This window comes from Sciurus carolinensis, chromosome X (assembly GCF_902686445.1).
Source record: "Sciurus carolinensis chromosome X, mSciCar1.2, whole genome shotgun sequence".
Classification (NCBI taxonomy): Eukaryota; Metazoa; Chordata; class Mammalia; order Rodentia; family Sciuridae; genus Sciurus; species Sciurus carolinensis.
Window position 1 is genome coordinate 130,328,333 of NC_062232.1, and position 25,664 is coordinate 130,353,996.

General features: G+C 41.1%; 1 protein-coding gene across 1 annotated transcript in view; it reads left to right on the forward strand.

Annotated features, from left to right (window-relative positions):
* The window catches only part of Tktl1 (transketolase like 1), a 49,248-nt gene that overhangs the window by 15,051 nt on the left and 8,533 nt on the right, over positions 1–25,664 (forward strand). The window contains exons 2-7 of the mRNA XM_047536082.1: positions 10,066–10,183; positions 12,246–12,343; positions 13,991–14,182; positions 14,262–14,389; positions 15,563–15,756; positions 21,287–21,451. Coding sequence (XP_047392038.1) covers positions 10,100–10,183; positions 12,246–12,343; positions 13,991–14,182; positions 14,262–14,389; positions 15,563–15,756; positions 21,287–21,451 — 861 coding nt within the window. The 5' untranslated portion in view covers positions 10,066–10,099. The remainder of the gene's footprint in view (positions 1–10,065; positions 10,184–12,245; positions 12,344–13,990; positions 14,183–14,261; positions 14,390–15,562; positions 15,757–21,286; positions 21,452–25,664) is intronic.

Here is a 25,664-nt window from a genome sequence, read left to right on the forward strand (position 1 = left end):
GGCAGGAGGAACGAAAGTTCAAAGCCAGCCTCGGCAATGGCAAGGTGCTAAGCAACTCAGTGGGACCCTGTCTCTAAATGAAATACAAAAGAGGGCTGGGGATGTGGCTCAGTGGTCAAGTGCCCCTGAGTTCAATCCCTGGTACCAAAAAAAAAAAAAAAAAAAAAAAAAAAGGACCCAAGAAAGCTCCAAGGAAAGGAACTACTAAAATGCCAGACATCTTTAAACAAATATATGAAATTCAGAGAGTTGGGGGAAGCACTGAACTAGGGATAAGAACAAACAAGCAAAAAGGAGATGGGGATACAAAGGTTGACTCCAAGAAAAACAAGGAGTTGGGAAAGGAAAAGAAATCACAGCAAGTACACAACTGAGTCCAGCTTCCATGGCCGTGGTAATGTAACACGAAGAGATGACCTAACTGGAATCATAATTCACTGTGCTGGAAGAATGGGGGAACAGGAAGTAAGTGTCGGTTGGGGTGGGGGCTGGCGAAAGAGCTACCTCATCTTTTACAGTGAGAAGTCAATCAATAATTCCTAAAATATAAAAAGAGAAAGCAACAGCACTGTTATTTAGAGAACTAGAGGTAAATGACAAAAGAAAGTGCTAAAAGTGTTCAAAGTGGTTGATGCTGGGGAGTGGATGTTGAATGGTTGGAGGACCTGGATTACTATTTTGTAAGAAGTAACTAACTCTTTGAACTTGGGGTCAGCAAACTATCAAAGATCCACTGCCTGTGTTTGTATGGCCTATGAACTAAGAATGATTTTTAGCCTTTTTAAATCATTGAAAAAATCAAATTAGAATGTTTCAAACTAGGTAAAAATTATATGAGATTCAAGCCACATTCTTGCATGTCCCTATTGCCTATGGTTGCTACAACCAGGGCAGAGTTGGGTAGTTACAGAGACCATGTGACCTAAAATACTCACAGGTTCTTTACAGAAAAAGTTTGCTGACCCTGTTTTAAGTTATGTTCATGCACACTATTGACAACTATAAGAACTAAATTTTGTGGGGAGATACCGGGGACTGAACCCAGGGGTGCTTAACCACCAAGCCACATCCCCAGCCCTTTTCAATATTTTATTCAGAGACAGGATCTAGCTGGGTTGCTTAGGGCCTCATCAAGTTGATGAGGCTGGCTTTGAACTTGTGCTCCTCCTGCCTCAGCCTCCAGAGTAACTGGGATTACAGGCATGCACCACCACGTCAGGCTAACCAAAAATTTTTCCAAAGAGCAAGTTTTAAACAGGGAAAATAAAAATTTGTTTATGACTTGCTCTGAGGAGAAGTTTATAGATACAATACAAAAGTTGAAATTGAGAGAAAAAAAATGTTGGTTGAAAAAAAATCGAAGGTAACCACCAATAGAACAGAAAGCAAATACAAAACATCTAAACAAACAAGGGGGAACAGAAATGGAATGCAAAGAAGAGGAAGGAGCCAAGGCATGGTGGCTCACACCTGTAGTCCCAGCTATTTGAGAGTCTGTGGCAGAAGGATCACTTGAGCCCTCGAGTTTGGGGCTAGTCTGGGCAACATAGCAAGATTAAATCAACAAAAACAAAGCAAGCAGCAGGATAAAAGGAAGGAAAGAAGAAACAAAAAGAAGATCAGAGGTTTTGGAGGTCGAGGCACGAGGATCTCAATTTCAAAGCCAGCTTCTGCAATTTAGCAAGGCCCTAAGCAACTTAGCAAGATCCTGTCTCTAAATAAAATACAAAAAAAGGGTTGGGGATGTGGCTCAGTGATTAAGTGCCCCTGAGTTCAATCCCTGGTATGAAAGAAAGAAAGAAAGGAAGGAAGGCAGGAATGAATGAACGAATGAACGAAGGAAGGAGAGAAAGAGAGATATCAGAATAAATATAAAATAAAATATCACTTGACTTGATACCATGTTCTTGAGGAAGTGACTGAATATTATAAATGAGGCAGCCAGTCTTCTACATAACCCATACAGCATGAAACCATAATTAAAAACCCGATGAGAATGACTTATGAATCTTAAAATAACTGATTCTAAAATTTATATGGAAGATAAAATGCAAAAGAGCAGTTAAGAGATTTTTTAAAAATATTAAATAGGATCTTGGGTAAATGGAGTACTTCACAATAATAAGATCCAGACAGAATAAAGAACCAAACATTTAAATAGTATGAAAGTATCCAGGTGTGGTAGCAAACTCCTATAATCTCAGCATTTCAGGAAGCTGAGGCAGGAGGATTCCAAGTTCAAAGCCAGTCTTAGCAAGACCCTGTCTCAAAAATAAAATCTAAAAAGGGCTGGGGATGTGGCTCAGTTGTTAAGCACCCCTGGGCTCAATTCCTGGTACTAATAAATAAATGGCTTATGAATAAAAAACATTTTAAAAACTATGACACTATTAAAAAGACACACTAAAGTATTTTATATACTTTGGGTGGAAAAGACCTTTGTAAGACTCAACCCAAAATATCACAGGAAAAGATTCACGTATTTATTATAACCTTTCAAGTAGAGAGAAAAAAAACCAAAGTTGAAAAGAAGAAACATTTAGGTTTTGGATCAAACACTTGGCTTTTCCTTTAAAATAAAGTATCTCAGATAGATGTATGGTGGCACACAGCTGTTATTCCAGCTACTAGGGAGGCTGAGGTCACAGTATTACAAACTTGAGGCCAGTGTGGGCAATTTAGGGAGACCATTTCCAAAATTTAAAAAACAATAAGAAAATGAAAATGGCTGGGGATGTAGTTCAGTGGTAGAGCGCTTACTTAGCATGCATGCGGCCATGGGTTCCATCCCTAGTACTACAAATAAATACACAAAATAAAATAGAATGTCTCCTTTAATATTAAAAACAGCAAAGGATTGAGGAGAAAAAGACTTGGCATATATGGTACAGATAAAGAGGTAATCAACAAACTATGTAAGGAACTATTACAAGATAGCTAAAAACAATCGGCTATAAAACAGTAAAGGATAATAGCGAGAGTTCAGACAGGATTAATTATAAATGACGATTTATGTTCAGAAAATGTACAACCAAAAGGTGAACAATAATTTGTAAACGAAAGCATTAATTATTATTTTGTCATGTTATAATTGCAAAAATTAAAAAACACTGACAACATCCAGCATTGGTGCGGAGGTGGGGAAAATGTGCACTCACGTACCGCATGTAGTCGGATGAGCAGGGTCAGTTTTTTGTTGCAAAACTAGGCGGCAGCTATTAAAATTTAAAATGTACGTACACTTTAGCACAGTACTGATGGCATTGCGGTGACACTTTGGGGTTTTTGTGAAGGAATCGAGCATTTTTTTTTTTACCTAAAATCCAGCACTCGGACTCCCAAGTACTTGGGGACAGCAGGACGCATGCTAATTAGGGAAGATGGTCTCCAAGTCGGAGGGAATAGCTTTGCCGAGACCCATGGTGTGGTGTCTAGTGAGAGGCTTAGCTTGAGATGTGGTATTTCTGACAGAAAGTGTGCAAATTCCGTAGTGAAGGGAGTTCACTGAAGATGGGCTCTGCGGTCAAGTTACAGACTGGCACTGGGCTAACAGCTACCTCAGCAAAGGGAAGTTCCGTTACAGAAAGTTCTAGAAAGTAAAATGGCTCAGACGTTGAGAAGCCCGCCAGGGGGCTATGCTGAGGGGGAGGGGTGGCCAATCGCAAACTTTGAAATTCCAGCGTGAACTTTTCAATACCGCAGATACATGCGCACAATTACTGCCTCACCAAGGTAACTATTTTCAAGCATGTAAAGCGGCTTCGTCCAGCCACCCACGTGGGAAACATCCGCACCATCTAGTTCCAGAACTCTTTAACCATCCCAAAACAAGATCCTACACCGCCCCCAAAGGGGAACACCTTTGGAATGGAGAACATAAGGAAAGATATGAAGAAATGGAATTATTTTGTAGAATATGGAACATGTAATGACAAATATTCACTATTCGTTGACTTGGGTGTGCGGAAGGAGCGACCCAGCGCGGAAGGATAAGGTCGCGGAGGGAGCGGCCCGCGCAAGGGGACGGGCACTAAGTTAACTGAAGGCGTGCGATCACACCCGGCCCCATTCGTTGGTCTAGCCCCGACGCCATCGCAGCTATGTCTGATGCGGAGCCTGGCCCTGCGATGACCGAGGAGGCCAAGCCCGATGAGAAGACGGTGCAGGTGCTGCGGGACATGGCTAACCGCCTACGGATCCATTCCATCAGGGCCACTTGCGCCTCGAATTCCGGGTAAGGCCCCCTCATCGAAGGCCGCCTCGTGCAGCTTGTCCGCCACTGCGGTGGTGAGGGCCTGAGGAGAAGGGAGCCGTCGGTTGCTTAATGGGCTTTTCGTGAAGATTTCCTCTTGATCGAAGGTGGGGACCGAGAGCCGCCATCTCCAGGTGCCCCGACGCGTGCTTTGGTCCCTGCCTCTGTCTGCCTCGTGGCCAGGGCTCTGAAAGTCCCTAGGGCCACACCCGTTAGTACAGAAGAATCTAGAACTCGTTCGGGCGGGGGGTGTCCCTGGAAAGTTCTGGTTAGCTGTGATTGATTTTTAGCTGCTACTGGGGGCTTCCTCAGTCGGCAGGAGCACTGGTCAAGCGACCCTAACTGCGTGACGGTAAAAGAGAGAAACCTAGGGCTGCAGATACTGCTGTTTGGTACACTGCTTGCGTAGATGTACGAGACCGTTAGTTCAATCCGTAATGTGTCGCCAACCTCCCTAAAGAAAGTTGTTCGCAAGTAAGAAGCGGAGCAGAAATGGGCACCGGGTTTGCTGAGATTTTGTTGGCTTTTTTTTTTTTTTTTTGGCATCAATATTCATAAAGATAGTTGTTCGTTGTAGTTTTCTTTCTTTTTCCTTTTGGTTCTGGGAATTGGACCCAGGGACACTGAACCACTGAGCCCTATCCCCAGCCCTTTTTTGTATTTTATTAGACACAGGGACTCGCTGAGTTGCTCAGGGCCACGCGGTTACTCAGCCTACTTTCAATTTGCGATCCTCCTGCTTCAGCCTCCCGAACCGCCGGACCCGATTACAGGCGTGCGCCACTGCGCCGCGCGTTCGCTGTTTTTGAATTTCTCCCTTTTTTTTTTTCTTTCTTTCTTTTTAAATTTCTCTCTCTCTCTCTCTCTCTGCCCCCACCCCCCTTTTTTTGAAATGAGCTTTTGCTATTTCCCCTATGCTGGCCCCAAACTCCTGGGCCCCAGCGATCACCCTGCCACTCCCAACTAGCCGGGATGCAGGCTCATGCCACTGTGACCACCTAAGGAAGGAGTCTCTAATCATTGTAGAGTAACTTTAGTATCAGGGCAGTGCAGGCTTCATAGAATGACTTTTGAAATGTTCCACCTTTGGTCTGTGGCTATACTACCCTGAATACACGCGATCTCATCCAAAATACTCCACCTCCATTTTTTTTTTTTTTTCTGAAAGAGTTGCAGTACGATTGGTATTCATTTTTCTTTAAAGGTTTGATGCGGTTCATCAGTAAAGCTATAAACTGGAGGGATTTTGTTTGTTGAGAATTCTTGCTTTCGTATGTTTCTTGAGACCACTTTGCTGCCCAGACTGCCATGGAACTCCTGGGGTCCAGCGAGCCTCCTGCCTCAGCCTGCCCACTAGTCATGATTACAGGAATGTGCAGCACTTGGTTTGTTGGAAGTGTTTGGATTGCCTGGTTCAGTGTCCTTACTCATTGTTTATTTGTTTAAACTGTTTCTAGCCATGGTTCAGTTAAGTTCTTTGTTTATAAAAATTATATTGAGTTAATTAACCAACTTGCTGACATACAGTTGCTCACAGTAGTCTTCTGATCATTTTCATTTTCTGTAGCATTGACAGGAACTGGCTGCTCTTTCACTTTCTCAATTTAGTTAATTCTGTCTTTTCTCCTTTTTACTTTTTTACTTAGCTCATTTACCTAAAACTTTTGTTAGTCTTTTCAAGGGACCAACTTTTGAAGTTGGGAGCATATCTCAGTGCCACAGCACTTGCCTAGCATGCTAGAGGCTCTGAGTTTCATTTCCAGAACCACAAAAATAATTTTTTGCTTTATCGATTTTTCTCTAATGTTTTCCTGGTCTCTTTGTTATTTATTTCCATTCTAATCATTCTTTTTCCTTCTGCTACCTTTGGGCTTTGTCATTAGTTCCTTAAGTTGTAAACTTAGGTTGCTGATTGGAAAAAAATTTTAAATGTGCTTACAACTATAAACTTCCTTCTTGGCACTGCTTTTTGCTTAATTTTATGGGTTTTATGCTTTTGTTTTCATTTTCTGCTTTTCCTTGTGATTTCCTTTTTGACTCCTATTGTGCAATGGTGAGTTATTGAATTTGTTGTATGGTTCAGTTTTTATTTCTGTTGTGGTCAGACAAGATAATATACTGATTTTTTAAAAAATCTGGCTCTGAGCCAGGAATGGTTGTGTACACCTGTAATACCAACAGTTTGAGACACTAAGGCTGGAGGATTGCAAGTTCAAAGCCAGTCTCAGCAATTTAGTGAGGCCCTGAATCAAATATAAAAAGGGCTGGGGATGTGGCTCTGTGGTTAAGAGGCTCTAGGTTCAATGCCCAGTACCAAAAATAAATAAATTAATTTAATTTTTTAAAATCTGTACCTGAAACATGGGCTATGACATTAAAAGGACAATGTGGACCAGGAATGATCACTTGAACCCAGGAGTTCATGATCAACCTGGGCAACATAGCATAGTGACAACCTTTTTTTTAAAAAAGGACATGATTCCCTTTAAGATCCACATGTTTCCAAGGTTGTTTTGTTTTCCTTTGGTTTTTTGGTGGTGCTGCTGCAGATCAAACCTAGAACTACAACTTAACTACACCCCCAGCCCATTTTTTTATTTTGTTCTTTAAACTTTCAAAACTAATAACAACATTACATTTTCTCAAGGGATTTCTAATAGCTTATAAACATAAACCATTCATTTAGGAAACATTTATAAGGCAAGAGGCTTAAGTCCCCATTTTCTATATTGAAACGTTTTTTAAAAAAAAATTTTGTTGGTGGACCTTTATTTTACACATTTATTTATATGCTGAGAATCGAACGAGGCAAGTGCTACCCCACTGAGCCACAACCCCAGCCCTTGTGAAACTTTTAAACAGCAGATTATTAATATGAATGACCTGGGCCCAAAATCTTATTTTTCTGACTGTTGGAGAAGGGCTGCAGGGAGTACAGGTTTTCAATTTATTTATTTACCTATTTGTCTTTTTTTTGTACTGAGATTAAACCCAAGACCTTGCACATGCTAGGCAAGTATTCTACCACTGAGCTACATCCTTAGCCATTTTTAATTTAATTTAATTTGGGGGAGGAGGTACCAGGGATTGAACTCAGGGGCACTCAACCACTGAGTCACATCCCCAGTCCTGTTGTTTTGTATTTTATTTACAGACAGGGTCTCACTGAGTTGCTTAGCATGTTGCCGTTGCTGGCAAGGCTGACTTAGAGCTTGCAGTCCTCCTGCCTCAGCCTCCCAAGCTGCTGGGATTACAGGCATGAGGCACCACATCTGGCTCCTTTTTTGTATATTTTGAGACAGTGTCTCACTAAGTTGCCCAGGCTGGCCTGGAACTTGGCAGTCCTCCTTCTTCAGCCTCCCTAATGTCTGGGATTACAGGCATGTACCACCACTCCTGGCTCCTTTTTATTAACACAAATTAATTGTACATATTAAAGGGTTCATTGTGATATTTCCACATGTGCATAGAGGACACACTGATCAAATCCAGCCTCTCCTTATTCATCCTCCCACAAATATCCTTCCCAACTTCTATTAATAACTATTTTACATTGGGGTCTTTTTCTGTGTGTGGTGCTGGGGCCTGAACTCAGGACCTTGCACATGCTGGCAAGTAGACAGGTGCTCTATCTCTGAGCTACATCCCCATCCCTCTACTTTATTTTTTTAGCTTCCACATAAGAGAGGGAACACATAGTACTTGTCTTTGTATGTCTGGCTTATTTCAGGTAACACAATGTTCTTCAGTTCCATCTATTTTGCTGCAAATGATGGGCTTTCATTCTTTTTTTATTTTTTGGCAGGTGCTGGAAATCAAACCCAGGGCCTCTTCCCATGTGAGACAAACACTTTAACACAGCTCTACTCCCAGCCCAGATTTCATTCTTTTATGACTGAATAATATTCCATTCCCTATCTATATCACATTTTCTTATTCCATTCATCTGTTGTTGCGCACCTGGACTGATTATATATCTTGGCTATTGTGAACAGTGCTGCAGTAAACATGGGCATGCAGTTATCTCTTGGTGTGTTGATTTTATTTACCTTTGGATCTACACCCAGAAATGGGATAGCTAGATCATAAGGTAGATCTATTTTTACCCTTTTTAAAGAACCTCCGTAGCAACTGTACTAATTTACATTCCAGCCAACAGTGTGAGAGTTCCTTATTCTCCACATACTCATCAGTTTTTTTTTTATAATAGCCATTGAGGTGAGATGGTATGTCGTTGTAGTTTGTTTTTGTGGTTCTAGGGATTAAACTGAGGACCTCACACAGGCTAGGTAAGGACTGTATTGCAGATCTACATCCCAAGCCCTCATTGGAGTTTTGATTTGCAGTTCCCTGAAAGCTAATGATATTAAACGTTTTTTCATATATTTGTTGACTATTTCTATTTTTTCTTTTGAGAAGTAACTGTTTGGATCGTTTTCTCATTTTTAATTAAAATTGATTTTTTGTTAAGTTTTTTGATTTCCTTACATTTTCTGGATAAAAATCCTCTGTAAGAAATAGTTGGCAAATGTTTTCAGGGAGAAGCTTTTGTTCTTTGTCCTATCTCCCTGTCCCCTTTTATTTTTATTTAGTTATTTTATTTTATTTTATTTTGGTACTGGGGATTGAACATGGGGGTGCTTAACCACTGAGCCACATTCCCCGCCCATTTTGTTTTGTTTTGTTTTGGGGGGGTTACTGGGAATTGAACCCCAGGGTGCTTAACCATTGAGCCACAACTGTAGCCTATTTATATATATATATATATATATATATATATATATTTTTTTTTTGAGGCAGGGTCTAAGTTGCCTAGGCCTTGCTAATTTGCTGAGGCTGGCTTTGAACTTGTGATCCTCCTGCCTCAGCCTTCCGAGCCACTGGGATTACAGGTATGTGCCATTGTGCCAGGCTTCCTTTCCCCCTTTAAACTAAAAACAGGTACCAGGCTTGGTGGTACATGTGGGTAATCCAAGGACTCAGGAGGCTGAAACGTGAGGATTGCAAGTTCAAGGTCAGCTGCAGCAATTCTGTGAGGCCCTAGGCAACTTAGTGATACCCTGTCTCAAAATAAAATTTTTTTTAAAAATTTTTTTACTTGTTGATAGACCTTTATTTTATTCATTTATTTATATGTAGTGCTGAGAATCAAACTCAGTGCCTAACACATGCTAGGCAAGTATTCTACCACTGAGCACAACCCCAGCCCTCAAAATAAAAATTAAAAAAAAAAAGGATTGAGGATGTAGATCAGTGGTAAAGCACTCCTGTGTTCAATTCCCAGTTTAAACATATAAATAAATTTAAAACTGTCGACTTAGGTGTAGGCTACTAAGAGCAACATTATTTCAGCATTGAGGAAGAGCCCAATTACTTAATCATGAGAAATTTTCCAATCTTTCACCATTCACTTCCAATAACATGTTCATTTTAGGTAGTAGAAAGGGATCCGCATGACATTTTTGATTAGTGATGTTCCTGAAATTTCCTCAGCATGTCATAGTACCACAGATGAAATCACACAAGTGAAATGATGCTCAGGTTGGAGTCAAAAGATGAACTTGCTCCGTGTGCACGTGTTCCCTATAGAAGGGAGCTAGCCTCAGAGCATTGTGCTGTGTGCAAGGAGAGGTCATGAGGTTGCTGGGCTGCAGAGTGGCCTTTAGCCATGAGTTGGGAAGCCACGGCCCTGCCTCCCTTGGACTGGGGTAAATGACTCTGCTACTTCTGATCTGTGGAGATCATATGTTGAAAGGCAGCTTTGTGCACTGTCACATGCCTGTGAGAAGTGACTTGTGTTTTCTGCCTTTCAGCCACCCCACATCTTGCAGCAGTGCTGCCGAGATCATGTCTGTGCTATTCTTCCACACGATGAGATATAAGCAGTCAGATCCAGAGAACCCAGACAACGACCGATTCATCCTCTCAAAGGTATGCTGGCAGGGGAGCCTGGGCCTGCTCTGATGCTTGCTTTCTAACAAGTTTTGGTCACCATGTGGCAATAGGCCTGAAATGGGTCCTATTTATCATTTTGGTTCTTTCTATACATCATATTATCCTGCCACCTGAGAGTGGCTCTGGTCTCTGTCATACCCAAAAAGTGAAGCCCTGAGGAAGTGGGTTTGCTTGCCTCACTCTTCACAGCCAGGAGAAAGCATAATTGGTCTGTGTGTTGAGCTCAGGTTTGGTGCATAACATGGTAGGTCATTAACTCCAAGGGCATGCAAGGCAGTCTGGACCAGAGCTTGTTAAAGGAGGCAGGAACCATAGAGAGGAAGACAAAGCTGGAGACATGATCAGAAGAAACTTCAGTGACAAAGTTCCACTAGATGAGAAATACAAAACTGAAAGGGAATCTGGGGCACAAAGCATATGGTAAATTCCAGGTAAGGACAGAAGGTCCCAGAGAGCAGTGGAGAATGGGAAACAAAGGAAAGAGATCTGAGAATGACAAGTACTATTCATTTATTCATGGTAGTGATGAACATGGCACTGGTCTCTGAATGAAGCTGAGACATGTGGACAGAGGGGACAAACAAGAAACAAACCTAGAAATACAGAGGTAGCAAGTGCCAAGGTCCTGAGGTAGACATGTGCCCATTGTGCTCAGGGGACAGCAAGAAAGTTAAGGTGCCTGGAGTGGCAAGAAGGCGAGTAGGAGGTGAGGGGGCTGAAGTAGGCAAGCTGGTGTAAGAACTTGGGCTGTTAGCAGAGATGTGTTAACCTGGATTAAGTGTTTGTTGAGTTTTGTTGTTGGTTGTTTTTGGTTCTGGGGATTGAACTCAGGGGCACTTTACCACTAAGTCACATCCCCAGCCTTTTTTATTTCTGAGGCAGTTCTTAAATTCCTTAGGATCTCAGCCTCCAAAGTTGCTTGGATTACAAGTGTGTGCCACCATACCCAGCCTGGCTTGGTTTTTTAAAATGTTTTTTTAGTCAGTGGACCTTTATTGTATTTATTTATTTATATGTGGTGCTGAGAATTGAACCCAGTGCCTCACACATGCGAGGCAAGTGGTTTGCCACTGAGCCACACTCCAGCCCCTGGCTTAAGTTTAAATAGACTCCTGCTATTGTCTGGGTTGAGAACGTCTGTGGGGGAAGCAGGGAGGCCACTGCAGTGACAGAGGCAAGCAATGTTGGTAGTCAGGCTGAGATGGTAGCAGCAGAAGCTACTAAATCAATTCAGAATATCTGGAAGCCCAGGAGTAGGGCATATCCCACCAGAGCAGCGACCCTTTTTCATGGGTCACTTTGTCTCCATGGCACAGTGATTACTCGCTGCATGCAAACTGGATGTGAACAGACATGGCAGAATGGTAGTGGAAAGTGATCTGTTTCTAGTATTGGCACTTCTAGATGACCACTTCTAGGATCACAGTTGACCTGAGTTTTACAAACCAGGGAACTCACAAACTTTAGTGTTTGGGATTTCTGTTTAAGAACCCATATTTTCTTAAAGATTGCACATCTGGTTTGTGCATGGCTGGAAAAAAGACCTTGTGAAGATGCCTTATATTTTCTTCTACTTTGTAGTTAGGCTCCCTCCTGTATGTTCCTGAAGCTCCAGTCATCCTCCTCATGCTAAATTCTGTGGTTACCTGAACTTGGCATCTTTTATTTTTTAAATATTTTTTTAGTTGTAGATGGATGCAATATCTTTTTTATTTATTTGTTTTTATGTAGTGCTGAGGAGCAAACCCAGTGCCTTACACATGATATGCAAGTGCTCTTACCACTGAGCCACACAACCCCAGCCCTGAGCATGGCATCTTTATCACCCAGTTTCCAGCCAAAACTGGGCGGGGCCTAACCCATTGTCCTCTTATGACATTGATCTGAAACTTAGGGTGCATGTGGGTGTGTCAGAGAGGAATTCACCTAGCCTGGCATGATGGTCAACTGGAGTGACTTGCACTCAGCACTGGAAATCTGCCTGACATTCTTGTCCTGCAGCTGGTCCTAGGTTCATTGGGTCCCTTTTCTCTTGCAGAGACTGTCCTTTGTTGATGTGGCAACAGGATGGCTTGGGCAAGGACTGGGGGCTGCATGTGGGATGGCATATACTGGCAAGTATTTCGACCAGGCCAGGTAAGACACTTACCCAAATTCACTCCACTGCCCCATCCTCTCACTTTGGCTTTACAGTTCATTAGTTTGGGTAGATAGATGGTTTTGAAAGCTCCTGTTACCAAGTGTCAAAGCAGCAAAGAAATCAGGTTTCTGGAAACTGTCCTACCCTCCCTGCTAAGGGTCTAAGTGGTAACTGCAGTGTAAACACCACTGTATCAGAACACAGATCTTTTCTAAGTGACAGCTTTGTTTTCCATCTCTGGTGATCTCTGTAGATTGAACTCATGCACCAGTTTGCCTTTGTATCAGGTCCCTAAATGTTCATAACAAAGGATGTTTTTCTGGGTTGGTTCCCCCTTTTCAAAGACAAGAAAATCAGTCTCTTTCTTGTGAGATTGCTGTTTCTGACGTGGGAGCAAGACAATGGTGATGTGTGCCTGGTCCAGGTCCAGGAGTACTCACTGTCCTCTGCTGCATGTAGCAGGCCTGAGTCCAGAACCCTCGGGTTCCATTTCTCCAGGATGGGGAGCTTCTGTCTCTTTGGGAAAATAGCTGCCTAGCTCCTTGGGATGGGGAAGAACCCTAAAAGACCAGTCCTCATTCCAGCCCATGGCGACTCTGGAAGTACTTCATTGTGTATCCTCCAGTCCTTAGGCAATCACTCTGCTCCATTTCCTGTAGGTCTGAAATTTTTCATTTGTGTCTGCTTCTCTTTGTTCTTACCCTGGAGTGAGTGCCTTTATTTTAAAACTTAAAACATTTTAGTGAGATCTGAGGTACATCCTTAGCCATTTTTTCAAATTTTGAGACAGGGTCTTGCTACATTTATTAGGGCCTCACTAAGGTCTTGAGGCTGGCCTCAAACTTTAGATCCTCCTGCCTCAGCCTCTGAGTTGCTAGGATTACAGGCATGCATCAGCACACCCAGAGGAATGTTTGGATTCTTACAATTATTTTAAATAAATTGTAATATCAGAAAGAGAAGGTAGTGGTGCCAGGCATGGTGGCATATGCCTATAATCCCAGTGGCTTGGGAGGCTGAGGCAGGAGGATTTTGAGCTCAAAGCCAACTTGAGCAATTTAGCAAGGCCCTAAGCAACTTAGTGAGACCCTGTCTGTATATAAAATATTAAAAAGGACTAGAGATGTGACTCGGTGGTTAAATGCCCCTGGGTTCAATCCCTGGGTCCAAAAAAAAAAAAAGAAAAGAAAAGAAAGGGAGGGAGGGAGAGAGAGAAAGGAAGGAGGGAAGGAAGAAAAGAAATAGAAGATAGTGGTGCTTAAAAATGGAACTTGCCAAGAAATGTGTAAATGTTGTTTGGGAATCTCAGGGAGCTGCTTTCTTCCCATTCCCCTCTTGCCATTTTGCTTTCTGATTTAGAGAGTTAACAGAAGCAGCTAAAAATGGCCTCAGAGCTGGAATGAAAAAGCTCACCAAAGGTGACGCCCATCTCATGAGGCCAAAGCATTTAGAACTTCCTTTCCTCGGCTGCTGAGCTTGGTCAGAATTGGTAAGGAGAATATAGGCTTATGGACCTGATGATCTGAAGTGGCTTCTCCAGTCTGGTCCAGTCTGTTCCTTTGTCCCACTCCCTGCAATGCATTTTCTCGAGTGGTCCAGGTAAGCCCCCAGCAGGGTCCTAAACTTTTCTTGGCTTGTTCCAGCTACCGTGTGTTCTGCCTCCTGGGAGATGGCGAGTCCTCTGAAGGCTCTGTCTGGGAGGCATTGGCCTTTGCTTCCTACTACAGTCTGGACAATCTTGTGGTGATCTTTGATGTGAACCGCCTGGGACATGGTGGCACCTTGCCCCTTGAGCACTGCATAGAGGTCTATCAGAAGCGCTGCGAAGCCTTTGGGTAACCATACCTTTTCTTGTTTTACCTTCTTTCTGTCCTGCTCCCCTTCTTCCTTATAACCTGGTATCCTTGTTGACAGGTGGAATACTTACGTGGTAGATGGTCGTGATGTGGAGGCACTGTGCCAGGTGTTCTGGCAAGCAGCTCAAGTGAAAAGCAAGCCCACTGCTGTGGTTGCCAAGACCTTCAAGGGCCGGGGCATGCCAAGTAAGTGTGTCTGTCCTGCTTGTGTGTGTTCAGAACATCTGTTTGCACAGCAGAAGGATGCTTTAAGCATCTGGTCAAAGAGATGCCTTTTCTTTAGTGAACAGTGGTAACACCTGTAACATGTGTTCAAGACTCTTCTCTCTTGCACTCTCTAGATAACTGTCCAGTTAGGGCAGGAGAGGAAGGCCAGTGAAAGTGATTTTTCTGCCTGTGTGAGGGAGTGACTAGGAGAACAGTTGATTAATTGGAGGACTAATGGGAAATGATCTCCACTGTTTACACATACACACTTGGAGAGGCCCAGACCATCTGGAAAAAAATAAGGACCTGGTAAAGTATCGCCTCTAGAAATGGCAGCTGTGGAACTAGGACTGGGGGAGAAAGGAGTTTTGAAAGAATAAGTCATTTCACATTTCTAGGCTGTCTGAAATTGTTCAAGTTTAGATTCCTGGTTTCTTTAAAAAATAATATAGGCATTTTAAAATTATTCTATAACTCTTCCCCCCAAATATTATCTTACTCTGGCTCCCCAACCCCCGTGCAGTAAATAACTTTACCAATGTGTCCCTGGCAGAACCCTGGGTGCTGTCCTTGACTCTCCCTCTCCCTTATGTTGCCCCCCCCATATATATGATTCCTTAGAGTATATTGCAGATGTGTTCCCCCTCCCCATCTCAAGTACCATGATTGTTGCCAAGCCCCCATCATCTCTTCTAAACTGCAGCAACATCTGAAAGGGTCCATCCACTTCCAGCTTGCTTCCATCCAAGCCAGTCTCCACATTGCTACCACAGCGGTCTTTCTGAGACATGACTGATCATTTACTTACCCTCATCCAAACCCTTCAATGGTTTCCCAGCTTGCTTTGTATAAAATTCAAACTCCTTATACCCATCAACCTTACACTCCAGAATCTACCCTTCCTGTCTTTTCAACTTCATCTCCTGCATTCTTCTCTCCATTTACCAAATAGGGGCCAGTAGCTCCCTTTAAAGTCACATGGCCTTTGTTCAGGCTGATCTTTCTGACTGCAATACCATCCCAGGCCCTCTATACCAGGTTCTTAATCATGGGAGTCCTAGATTTAACATTTTTTATCAGATTGTATTTCAAATGATGATTTAGTAGATACTCACTAAATATTTGTAATGGCTGGCTTTTGTTTTGTTGCAGATGTTGAAGATGCAGAAAGTTGGTATGGAAAACCAATGCCAAAAGAAAGAGCAGATGCAATTATCAAATTAATTGAGAGCCAGATACAGACCAACAGGAGTCTTGTACCACAACCCCCTATTGAGGATTCACCTCAAATCAACATCATGGATATAAAAATGACTTGTCCACCTGCTTATGAAGTTGGCGACGTGGTAGGCAAAAACATGGATGGTTGACTAAGTCATGCATATCAACATGCTTTGTTCTCTGACTTTCTTCCTAAACATGCAAGATTCTTGATTTATTTTAATATCAGTGGATAAACCAATTGTTAATGTAATATTTACTTAATGGTTATAATCAGTAAAGATGGGTTTATTCTTTTTTTATTCTTCACTTTTACACTTTTAGGTCTGATTTTCATACTGACCAATTGCTATTCATTACCTCCTGGTGCTATGTGACTTTTTATTGCTTTCTTAGTTCAGTTTGTGCCCTGACAGTCCAACCCTGCACAAAACTATCATGATTCTGTGTCTGCCTAAGAATGATGGCATAGGTGGGCCAATCTTTTGAACTTAACTCTGGGTTACACAAGGAAGCAGTCCGAATTATCAAAAAACAATTCTTCAAAAAGTAATCAGGTTATGCATGAAACCCCGAACATAAAGCCTTTTAGTCTTGGGGTTTGGGGTTTGTTTTTTGTTTTTTTGTTTTTGTGTGTGTGTGTGTGTGTGTGTGTGTTTGAGAGAAGGCCTTTCTATGCTGCCCTGTCTGGCCTCAGACTTCTGGGTTTGAGTGGTCCTCCTGCCTGAAGAGCTGAACTGTAGTTGTATACCACCTTGCCCAGTGGTTTTTTGTTATTTTTACATTCTCCCCTGTGATGTACTACAGCAGACCTGGAAAATGTGGGGTCTTTAATACAGAAGAAATAAGGCAGCAGGCCTGGGAGGAAGGAAGTATTTTTCGACTCTTCTTTAATTGCACAAAGTTTGAGTATTGGTTGTGTTTTCTTAACCTGACAATATAGATTAAAACCAGATGAATTAACCACTTGAGAAATTAGGGAACAAATTAAAAAACTGAAGGGTACTTTGGCAATGTCTTAACACTTCAGCTGTTCCCACCCTTCAAACTAGCTGTGCAACTTATACGAATTTATCCTATGAAAATACATATCTGTGAATATGCAGATCCGTCTATTGGAAGAAATGTTGATTGCAGTGTGGGTTCTGATGCCAGAATTGGAAACAACCCAGCAAGAGAGGCTGAGCTTGCCCAAATTATTGCTAAAATTTTTTGAATGAAAAGCAGCATATAGTATAATTTTATTTCTGTGTGGAAGATCTTTAAAGGAATTAACATATTATTTAAAATAGGATATAGAAAGTGTATTTAGAGGAGTGACACCAAATTGTTATGTGTTTATCTGAAAGATGGGATTATAGGGACTTAGTTTTTTTAAAAGAACTTATAAATAGGAAAAATTTATTAGGAAAACAAGCTAGTTTGTCAGAAATCAGTGAATTAAAAAACAATCTACATTAATGTCCTAATCTAAAATTGGACCTTTGAATTACAAACAAGCTATTATTAGCTAGCCTCCTCAATGAGCTAAAAACTATAAATATACAAAATTTAGTCTTTGGAGAAAGGAAATAAACAGATTCAGAGAACATGTAAAGAATTAATAAGGAAGCGATACAGCCCCAATGTAACTGGATGAAAACATGTTTAAAGGAATGGGGATTATATTTTAGGAGTTCATGAAATATCAAAAGTTGACTAAAAGACATATAAAAAACATAAATTGTTCAGTAATCATGGGGAAAAAAACTTGAGTAAATTGTTCAAGAACAAAGCCTCAGAAGCATCATGTTCACTAAATTTCAAGGGTAACTTATTTTTAACCTTCAAAGAATAGGTGATTCCTTATCTGTTTCAAACCTTTCCAAACTTGAAGACTGAAGAATCATCCCAATTCATTTATGAAGCCAAAATGTAATAAAACTAGCCCAAAGAAAACTATAGACCAATCATGAATATCAATGCAAAAAAATCTAAGTAAAACATTAACCAATCTTAACTCCATTAGTACATTAAAAGAAGTTTCTGACAGCCTGCACAAAACTTAGCAAGACTGTCTCAGATTCAAATTTTTAAAAAGGGCAAGTATGTGAGTTTGCAGTGGCCAGTACCTATAGTCCCAGCACTTGAGAGGTTAAAATAGCAGGGTCCCCAGTTTATAACAAATGTGAATAACTTTCAAATCATTGAGCCCAAGAGTCCAAGACCATCCTGGGCAACATAGAATCCATCTCAAAAAAAATTATATGAATCAGTGAAGTTAAAATTAATAACTCAGGCCATTTAGCAATATTAGGAAACAATTCAAATGCTTATTGACTTAGGATGAGAATATGTCCAAATAAACCCATTGTAAGTTGAAAATATCATGAGTTGAAAATGCATTTAGGGCTGGGGTTGTGGCTCAGTGGCAGAGTGCTTGCCTAGCATGTGGAGGCACTGGGTTTGATTCTCAGCACCACATATAAATAAAACAAATAAATAAAGGTCCATCAACAACTAAAAAATATTTTTTTTTGGGTGCTGGGGATTGAACCCAGGACCTTGTGCTTGCGAGGCAGGCAGGCACTCTACCAACTGAGCTATGCCCCCAGCCCCACTAAAAAATATTTTAAAAAAGAACAATGCATTTTCAAAAAAAAAGAAAATGCATTCAATACACCAAAACTAGCAAACAACACAGTTCAACAATACAATACACTATAGAGTGTCAGTTGTTCAATCTCACAGTTTCATGGCTGATGATGAGCTGTGTGACTCGCTGCTACTTAGCATCACAAGAGGGTATTATACTATACATAATTAGCTTGGGAAAAGATCAAAATTGAACATTTGAAGTACAGTTTATAACAAATGTGAATAACTTTCAAACCTTTGAAAAGTCCCAAAATTGAAGTTAAGAGTCAGGGACTGTATGTATAACTCAGTGATGTATTATTAGGTCAAAGGAAGAAGGAAAAAACCTACTCATTTTTATATGTATTAAAGAAAAACAATTCATAAAATTTCAACATTCAATCCTGTTTGAAAAAATTGCGTAGGGCTATATTGCTCTTCGGTAGAGTGCAAGATTAGATTCAATTCTAGATATAAATATTGTAAATCTGGAGCCCCTTTTGTACCTAAAGGTAAAACATTCTTAATAATTTTGCAAAGAAATTTAGCTCCACTCTGGAAATGTGAGTCTTTGCAGTTAAATGAAATAATAAAAGAATCAGTACCAACAAGGAGAAGGCGAGAAAACCCAAAAGAACCAGAAATGGTTAAAATTAAGAACAAAGACCAGTAAGAGAGCTTGTAGCAAAACTAACATACAAAATTCAATTCCTTTCTTACCTTAATTATAACTAGTAATTAGATATGATGGCAAGAAGACAATCCCTTTGATAATAGTAAAATGGCTACAAATAAACTTAAATATCTGTTTTCACATGGTTATATAACTAGAAGCCTAAAAGAAGATCATGTGCCTTTGTAAGAAATGCCCACCATGTATTTGTGCTTAGACTACTTCTGAAAAGATCCCTCATGCAAGCCTTATTGCCATTTACATCTGGGAAGGGGAACCAGGTAGCTGGGGGACAGGAAAAAAAGGAATAGAGCCTCTTCATTTGATATCTTGTTATAGCTTTGCTTTTGAAATTTTATAGTGTGTGCACACATTGCCTTTTTTGTGGTTCTGGGGCTCTAACCCAGGGCCTCAGACATGCTGGGCAAGTGCTCTACTGAGCTACATCCACAGCACCACATTTTCTGTTTTAAAAATATTTTTAAGAAAATGTGTCTTAGAGTGCTTGGATGAGTGAATGAAGACAGAAGAGGTAAACCTTACTTTGTAAAAGAGCTTTATTGAGATATAATTCATATACTATATATTTGATCTGCTTAAAGTGTATAATTCAGGCTGGGGGTAGATCTAAGTGGTAGAGCATGTGTTTAGCATGTGTGAGACCCTGGGTTCAGTGCCCAGCATGAAAAAATAAAGTTCACAATTCAGTGTTTTTTTTAGCATACTGACATAATTGTGTAACCATCACTAAAGTCAACCTTAAAACATTTCAATCATCAAAAAAACAAACCCCATGCCCCTTCTACCCCTAGTTCCTGGAAAGCACTAATCAATTTTATGTCTCTCTGAATTTGCCTTTTCTGGACATTTCATATAAATGGAATCATATATGATATGATTTTCTGTGTTCTCTTCCACTTAGCACAATGTTTTTGAAGTTCATTTATGCTGCAGTACTTCATTTCTTTTTATGACTGAATAATATTCCATTTATAGATATACCACATGTTGTTTATTCATTTATCCTTTGATAGATATTTGGTTGTTTCTACCTTTTGGGTATTGGGAATAATGTTTCTTTGGACATTTGTGTACAAGTTTTTATATAGGTTTACATTTTATCTTGAGAATATACCTAGGAGTAGAATTGCTAAGTCATATGGAAATGCTGCACTTAACAGTTTGAGGACCCAGGTGCTGTAATCTCAGCAACTTGGGAGGCTGAGGCAGGAGCATCACAAGTTCAAAGCCAGCCTCAACAAATTAGCAAGACCCTACACAACTTAGCAAGACTGTGTCTCCAAAAAAAAAAGGGGGGGTTGGGAATATGGCTCAGCAGTTAAAGCCCCTCTGGGTTCCATCCCTAGTGCAAAAAAGAAAAGAAAACAACAACACACACACACACACACACACACACACAGTTTAAGGGATTGCCAAGCCTTGTTTTGCTTTTTGGTTTTTGGTTTGGCTTGGTCGTACTAGGGATTGAGTGCTTTACCCCTGAGCACCCCTCCAGCCCTTTTTTAATTTTTTATTTTGATACAGGACCTTGATAAGTTGCAGAGGCTGGCCTCAAACTTGTGAACTTCCTACCTCAGCCTCTCAAGAGTCCCTGGGATTAGGGGCATATGCCACTGTGCCTGGCTCCTTGCTTGTTTGTTTGTGGTGGGGGGGTTGTTTGAAAAGTTTTGCCTTATTTTTTGATTGAAAATGTCCATATTATAAAGATACCAATTCTCCCCTAAATTAATTTATAAATTAAGTTCAATCTCAAACTGTATCCTAATGGAATTCTTTATTAGTGGTGTCAGGATTCTAAAGTTGTCTATTTTATAGTTTGCAATTAGTTTTATCAGTTTTATAATTAAAAAGCAACAAAGGCATTCACATTTTGGAAAATGAATTTAAAATTTTTAATGAATATCTGAATGGGACAATAAATTTAGTTAAGGCAAATATTTCAAATAAAATGCCATCTGTGAATTTTAAGACAGTAAATCAATTAATGTAGCAATGTTAATTGACAAATGCAATGAAAACTACCCTGTCAGAAATCTCTCTGTTCAGTTGTGGAGTATTTTCCTATGTGGCAAGTGGGGTTTAAGCATATGTGAACTAAAAAGAGCACAATTCAGGAAAAAGGTGGGTACCACATCAGCAATGTATGAGATATATTTTTGAGAAATTGGTGTTTAGTGAGCCAAGTCTGGTTTTAAGATTGGCTGCAGTCCATGTTTATGATGCTAAAGATTATTGTTGAATCATAAATTTAACTTCTTCATCAAGATGACGATTTCTAATTCTACAAAATTGTGCCTGCCCTCTAAGTGCATTCCAAGAAACCATGCAACTTAACTTTCTTCTAGGTGGCTACTCGGAAAGCATGCGGTTTGGCTCTTGCTAAGCTGGGCCATGCAAACAACAGAGTCGTTGTACTGGATGGTGACACCAAGAACTCCACCTTCTCTGAGATATTCAAGAAAGAGCACCCTGAGCGATTCATTGAGTGTTTTATTGCTGAGCAAAACATGGTAAGTGTGTTGTACCAGTCTCTTGGACCTTCTCATTGACCATCAGTGGCCTACTGGACACAGGAGGTCCACCCTACATTACTGTTTTTCTTTCCATTTATAAAAGCTACAGACTGGAGACAAAGTCTTCAAGGAAATAAGGGGCAAGTAGCCAGATATAGTCAAGAGAAATGGCCTCCAGGTCTGCTAAGAAGGGCAGGGTAAACTGCCCAGCACCCTCTGGACACCCTGTCCAGGTAGGCAGACATTAGAGGTCAAGCACTCCAGGTCTAAAGCATCTTGAGCTCTCTAGTATATTTTTCTGTCCAGGCTAGCCCAATAACTAGGCAATCCTCCAGCCACTTAGAGGCAAATAAATTGAGGTGCCAACAAGAATGTGATTCCTCTCTCCCCACTGGGGCACAGGGCCTAATAAAGTCATGCAGAGGTTATACTAAGTTCAGCCTCAAGAATACCCAATAATTGGAGCTGGTACCTTAGGTAAAGCTGTTCTGCTTATGTGTGCCTGTCTCTGCCCAGAGTGACACTATGCAGCAAGTCCTGTGTATACACACCCCTCTTGAGAGAGGGAGGAGTTAATACGAGACAACCCTTTGAACTCTAAAACCATATGCCACTATAGAGGATGACAAGCATCTCCTGTCTTTATGTTACAGAAGCCAAAACCAGCCCTCAGTAGTACAGTGATTTTTTATTTTCTAACCAGCAAACCATGGGCCAGCAGCTCTCAGGTGAACATCACAGATGCTTTATTTGGAATGAGTAGTATTTATAACTTTTTAAGAATTAGTTGCTGCTGGGCACAGTAGTGCATGCCTGTAATCCCAGCAGCTTGGGAGGCTGAGGCAGAAGGATCACAAGTTCAAAGCCAGCCTCAGCAACTTGGCAAGACCCTAAGCACCTCAGTGAGACCCTGTCTCTAAATAAAAAATAAAAAAGGGTTGTGGATGTGGCTCAGTGGACAAGTGTCCCTGGGCTCAATCCCTGGTATGAAGAAAAAAGGGGGGGTTGCCAGCATTTAAAAATCAGAATATTTTTATATAGACTCTAACTCTCCAGAGTCTCTTGAAAAATGGAAAGAACTGCCACCATGGGCTGGTGTGCCCTCCTGATGCCAGTTGGCTGGAGCCAAGCAGTAGTCCAGGCACTTAGAGTCAGCTTTTCGTGGACTCCATGCTTTTTTGGCCCACTCATTCCTTTTATGGTCATTCTTTGCCCCACTGGTGCCGGAGTTCCCAGTTCAGTAAAGAAGGTCATCACAATTGTAAGAATATGTATATTTGTTCATGGGTTTCATTAGGTTGTTCTCATTTTGAATGAAAAAAATGTGGTCCTTAATTTTCTGTGTTGAACCTCTTGTCAAAAAGATTGCTCCCTGCCTCATTGATTCCTTCAATTAATGACTGTGCTCTGTGCCTAATGATACGATCTCATAGTTCGGAGAAAACAGTAAAGAGGAGGCTGGCAGGTGGTATTTAGTGCCATGCTGTGGTTATGGTAAGAGTGATGGGGTGATCAGGGACAGCCTCTCAGAGAGGTGACATTTCAAGCTGATACTCAGGTGACAAGGAATCACCAATGTGGGGGTGGCGTTCTCAGCACAGGGTCTGGCTAGATGTGAGGCAGGCCATAGTCTGCGATAATTGGGGAACAGAGGGAAATGTGAGCATAGAAGGAAATTGTCTCAAAAAGGTCTCCAGGGACCAAACCAGAGGGTCTTGCTAGCCACTTTCAGCATCCCTAGTAGTACTCTTGCAGTTTTCTGAGAAGTTGCAGGAGAGCTTAAGCAGAAAAGGGACAGGGTATGTTTTTTAAGACTCTGCAACATGGTGGAGGGGTTGCTGGAGCTAAGGGTGGGGAAAGAGCTGGAATGTGGCTATGCAGTAGCTGTGGTCCACATTGGAGAGAAGTGGACTCGTGACTTTGACCTGGCAGGAGACAGCAGCATGCAAGGGGCCAGGTGTCCCCCACCCGAGTTCCTAGGGGAGAGTGGTATCACCTCTTGAGATGGACAAGACTGGAGGAGGGTACAGGAGCTCTGTTTGGGCCCTGGAGGTGGGGGTAGACAGTGGTATCTTCAAACATGTTTGCTCTCCAGCACTGAATGCATTTTCCTAAGCTACATATCTCTCTGTTGAGTTTTAAAGTTAACATCTGATTTTTTTTTTTTTTTTTTTTTTTTTGGTACCAGGGATGCGTAACCACTGAACCACATACCCAGCCCTTTTTACATTTTATTTTGATACAGGGCCTTGCTAAGTTACTTAGGGCCTCTCTAAAATATTGAGGCTGGCTTTGAACTTGTGGTCCTCCTGCCTTAGCCTCTTGAGCTGGTGGGATTACAGGCATGCACCACTGTGCCCACCCTGAATTTTTTTCACAATACCTTTGTTTTATTTATTTTTATGTGGTGCTGAAGATCGAATCCAGTGCCTCACATATGCGAGGCAAAGTGTGCACCACGGAGCTACAAACCCAATCCCCTGAATTTTTTTTGAGACAGGGTTTCACTAAGCTACACTTGAATTCCTGGGCTCAAGTGATTTTCCTGCCTTGGCCTCCCAACTAGATCAGACTACAGGCATATACCACTGTCTTTGGCCTAATATCTGAATTTTTAAATCACAAATTAAATAGTTGAAAATAATATGCAATTGCCTATTTATTAAAAGTTATGATAATTCAATAGTGAAGTCATCCAGTTAAAGGTTACTCCAAGATACTTTTCTTTATCAGAAATTAAATCACTTTTTCTACTTGAATTATAATTTCCATTCCTTTTCACCAATATTTTTATTCAAGCCTTTTATTGATCATCTTATTCTCTGCAACAAAAATATAGATTGATAGTCTTTTAAAACTTTTCTTCTGTGAATAGGCCTCTGAGCATTAGATTTTTTTCTTCTGGATTGACATATGGTTGTCACTATTTGTTAATATATCAGTGAATAAATATAATTGAATGAGATTAGATTTAGAAGAAATTCTATTTCTTCTTTTTCATTTTTATGATGTAAATGCTAAGAAACCTTATTCACATAAACAAGTAGATGAGAGTGAACATTTTGTTGTAGAAATGTCATTCAGTTCCTTCCTCATTACAAGCCAAAAATCACATAATGATCTTCCATTTAAAGTTGTTTGTAGCCAGGCACAGTGTTACACAACTGTAATCCCAACTACCCTGGGAATCTGAGACAGGAGGGTCACCAGTCCAGTTCAAGGCCAGTCTGGACCCTGGTCTCAAAAGAGTTGTTTGTAAAAATTATTTGTAGAGTTGATAGTTCCATTGGGTTCTCTTACTGTTTTGTTAAAAGAACTGAGAACCACCTGACTTGTGAAAGGATTTGTCATCTGATCACTTACATTCTTCACTTTACTAGTGATTTACTACCAGTATGATTGTTTCAGAGTATCCTTTTAAATTCAGTTTGGAGGTTTTATACTCCAAAAGTTGCTCTCTGTAAGATTAAAGTGGGTGAGAACATCCTTTTGGGAGTGAGGTTGCTGGTAGGTGATTGTTAGGGATACACTAGAAAAGGAGGCCACCAGCCCTTTCTTTGGCAGATGAGTGTTGAACCCAGTTGATACAACGATCTTGCCTTTGAAACCAGACAAAGCCACATCTTCCTTGGTACATCCTTATTTACTCCTGAAGATGTTCATATTCCCCTTTGAAGTCTGCTGGGGTACATGAACTTGGAGTTCCAGAGACAGGAAGGGATCGTGATATCAATTGGGGGTTGTTGAAATGTGCATATCAGAGTAGCAAGAGGTGTGCAGTGTTCAGTGAAGCAGCAGGACTGGTCCCACTACAACTTCACAGAAACCTCCAGCAGAACATGCCTTGAGAAAAGAGGGGTGACTTACTGTGCCAAATGCTTCAGAAAGGTCAAGTGAGATGCCAGCTGAGGTCAGGAGACCACTCATATTTGGCAGCCTTGAGGTCACTTATGGGGCTGGCAACCTAGAAGAAGTAGTGTGGAGAAAATGGAAGATGAAAAGGTGGGAAAAATAACTGTAGATGACTTTCTGAGAAGTTTTTTGTGACGTGCATAGATGTAGGACAATCGCTGGAGGGAGGATGAGGCAGAATAGGAGAGGTGATGGAAGGTACTGGCATGTATTGACTGGCAACAAGATGATCCGAGAGAAAGGGAGAAACTGAGTTGAGGTTGGGGGGATCGTTGCATGATTGGAGACGCTTGAGAAT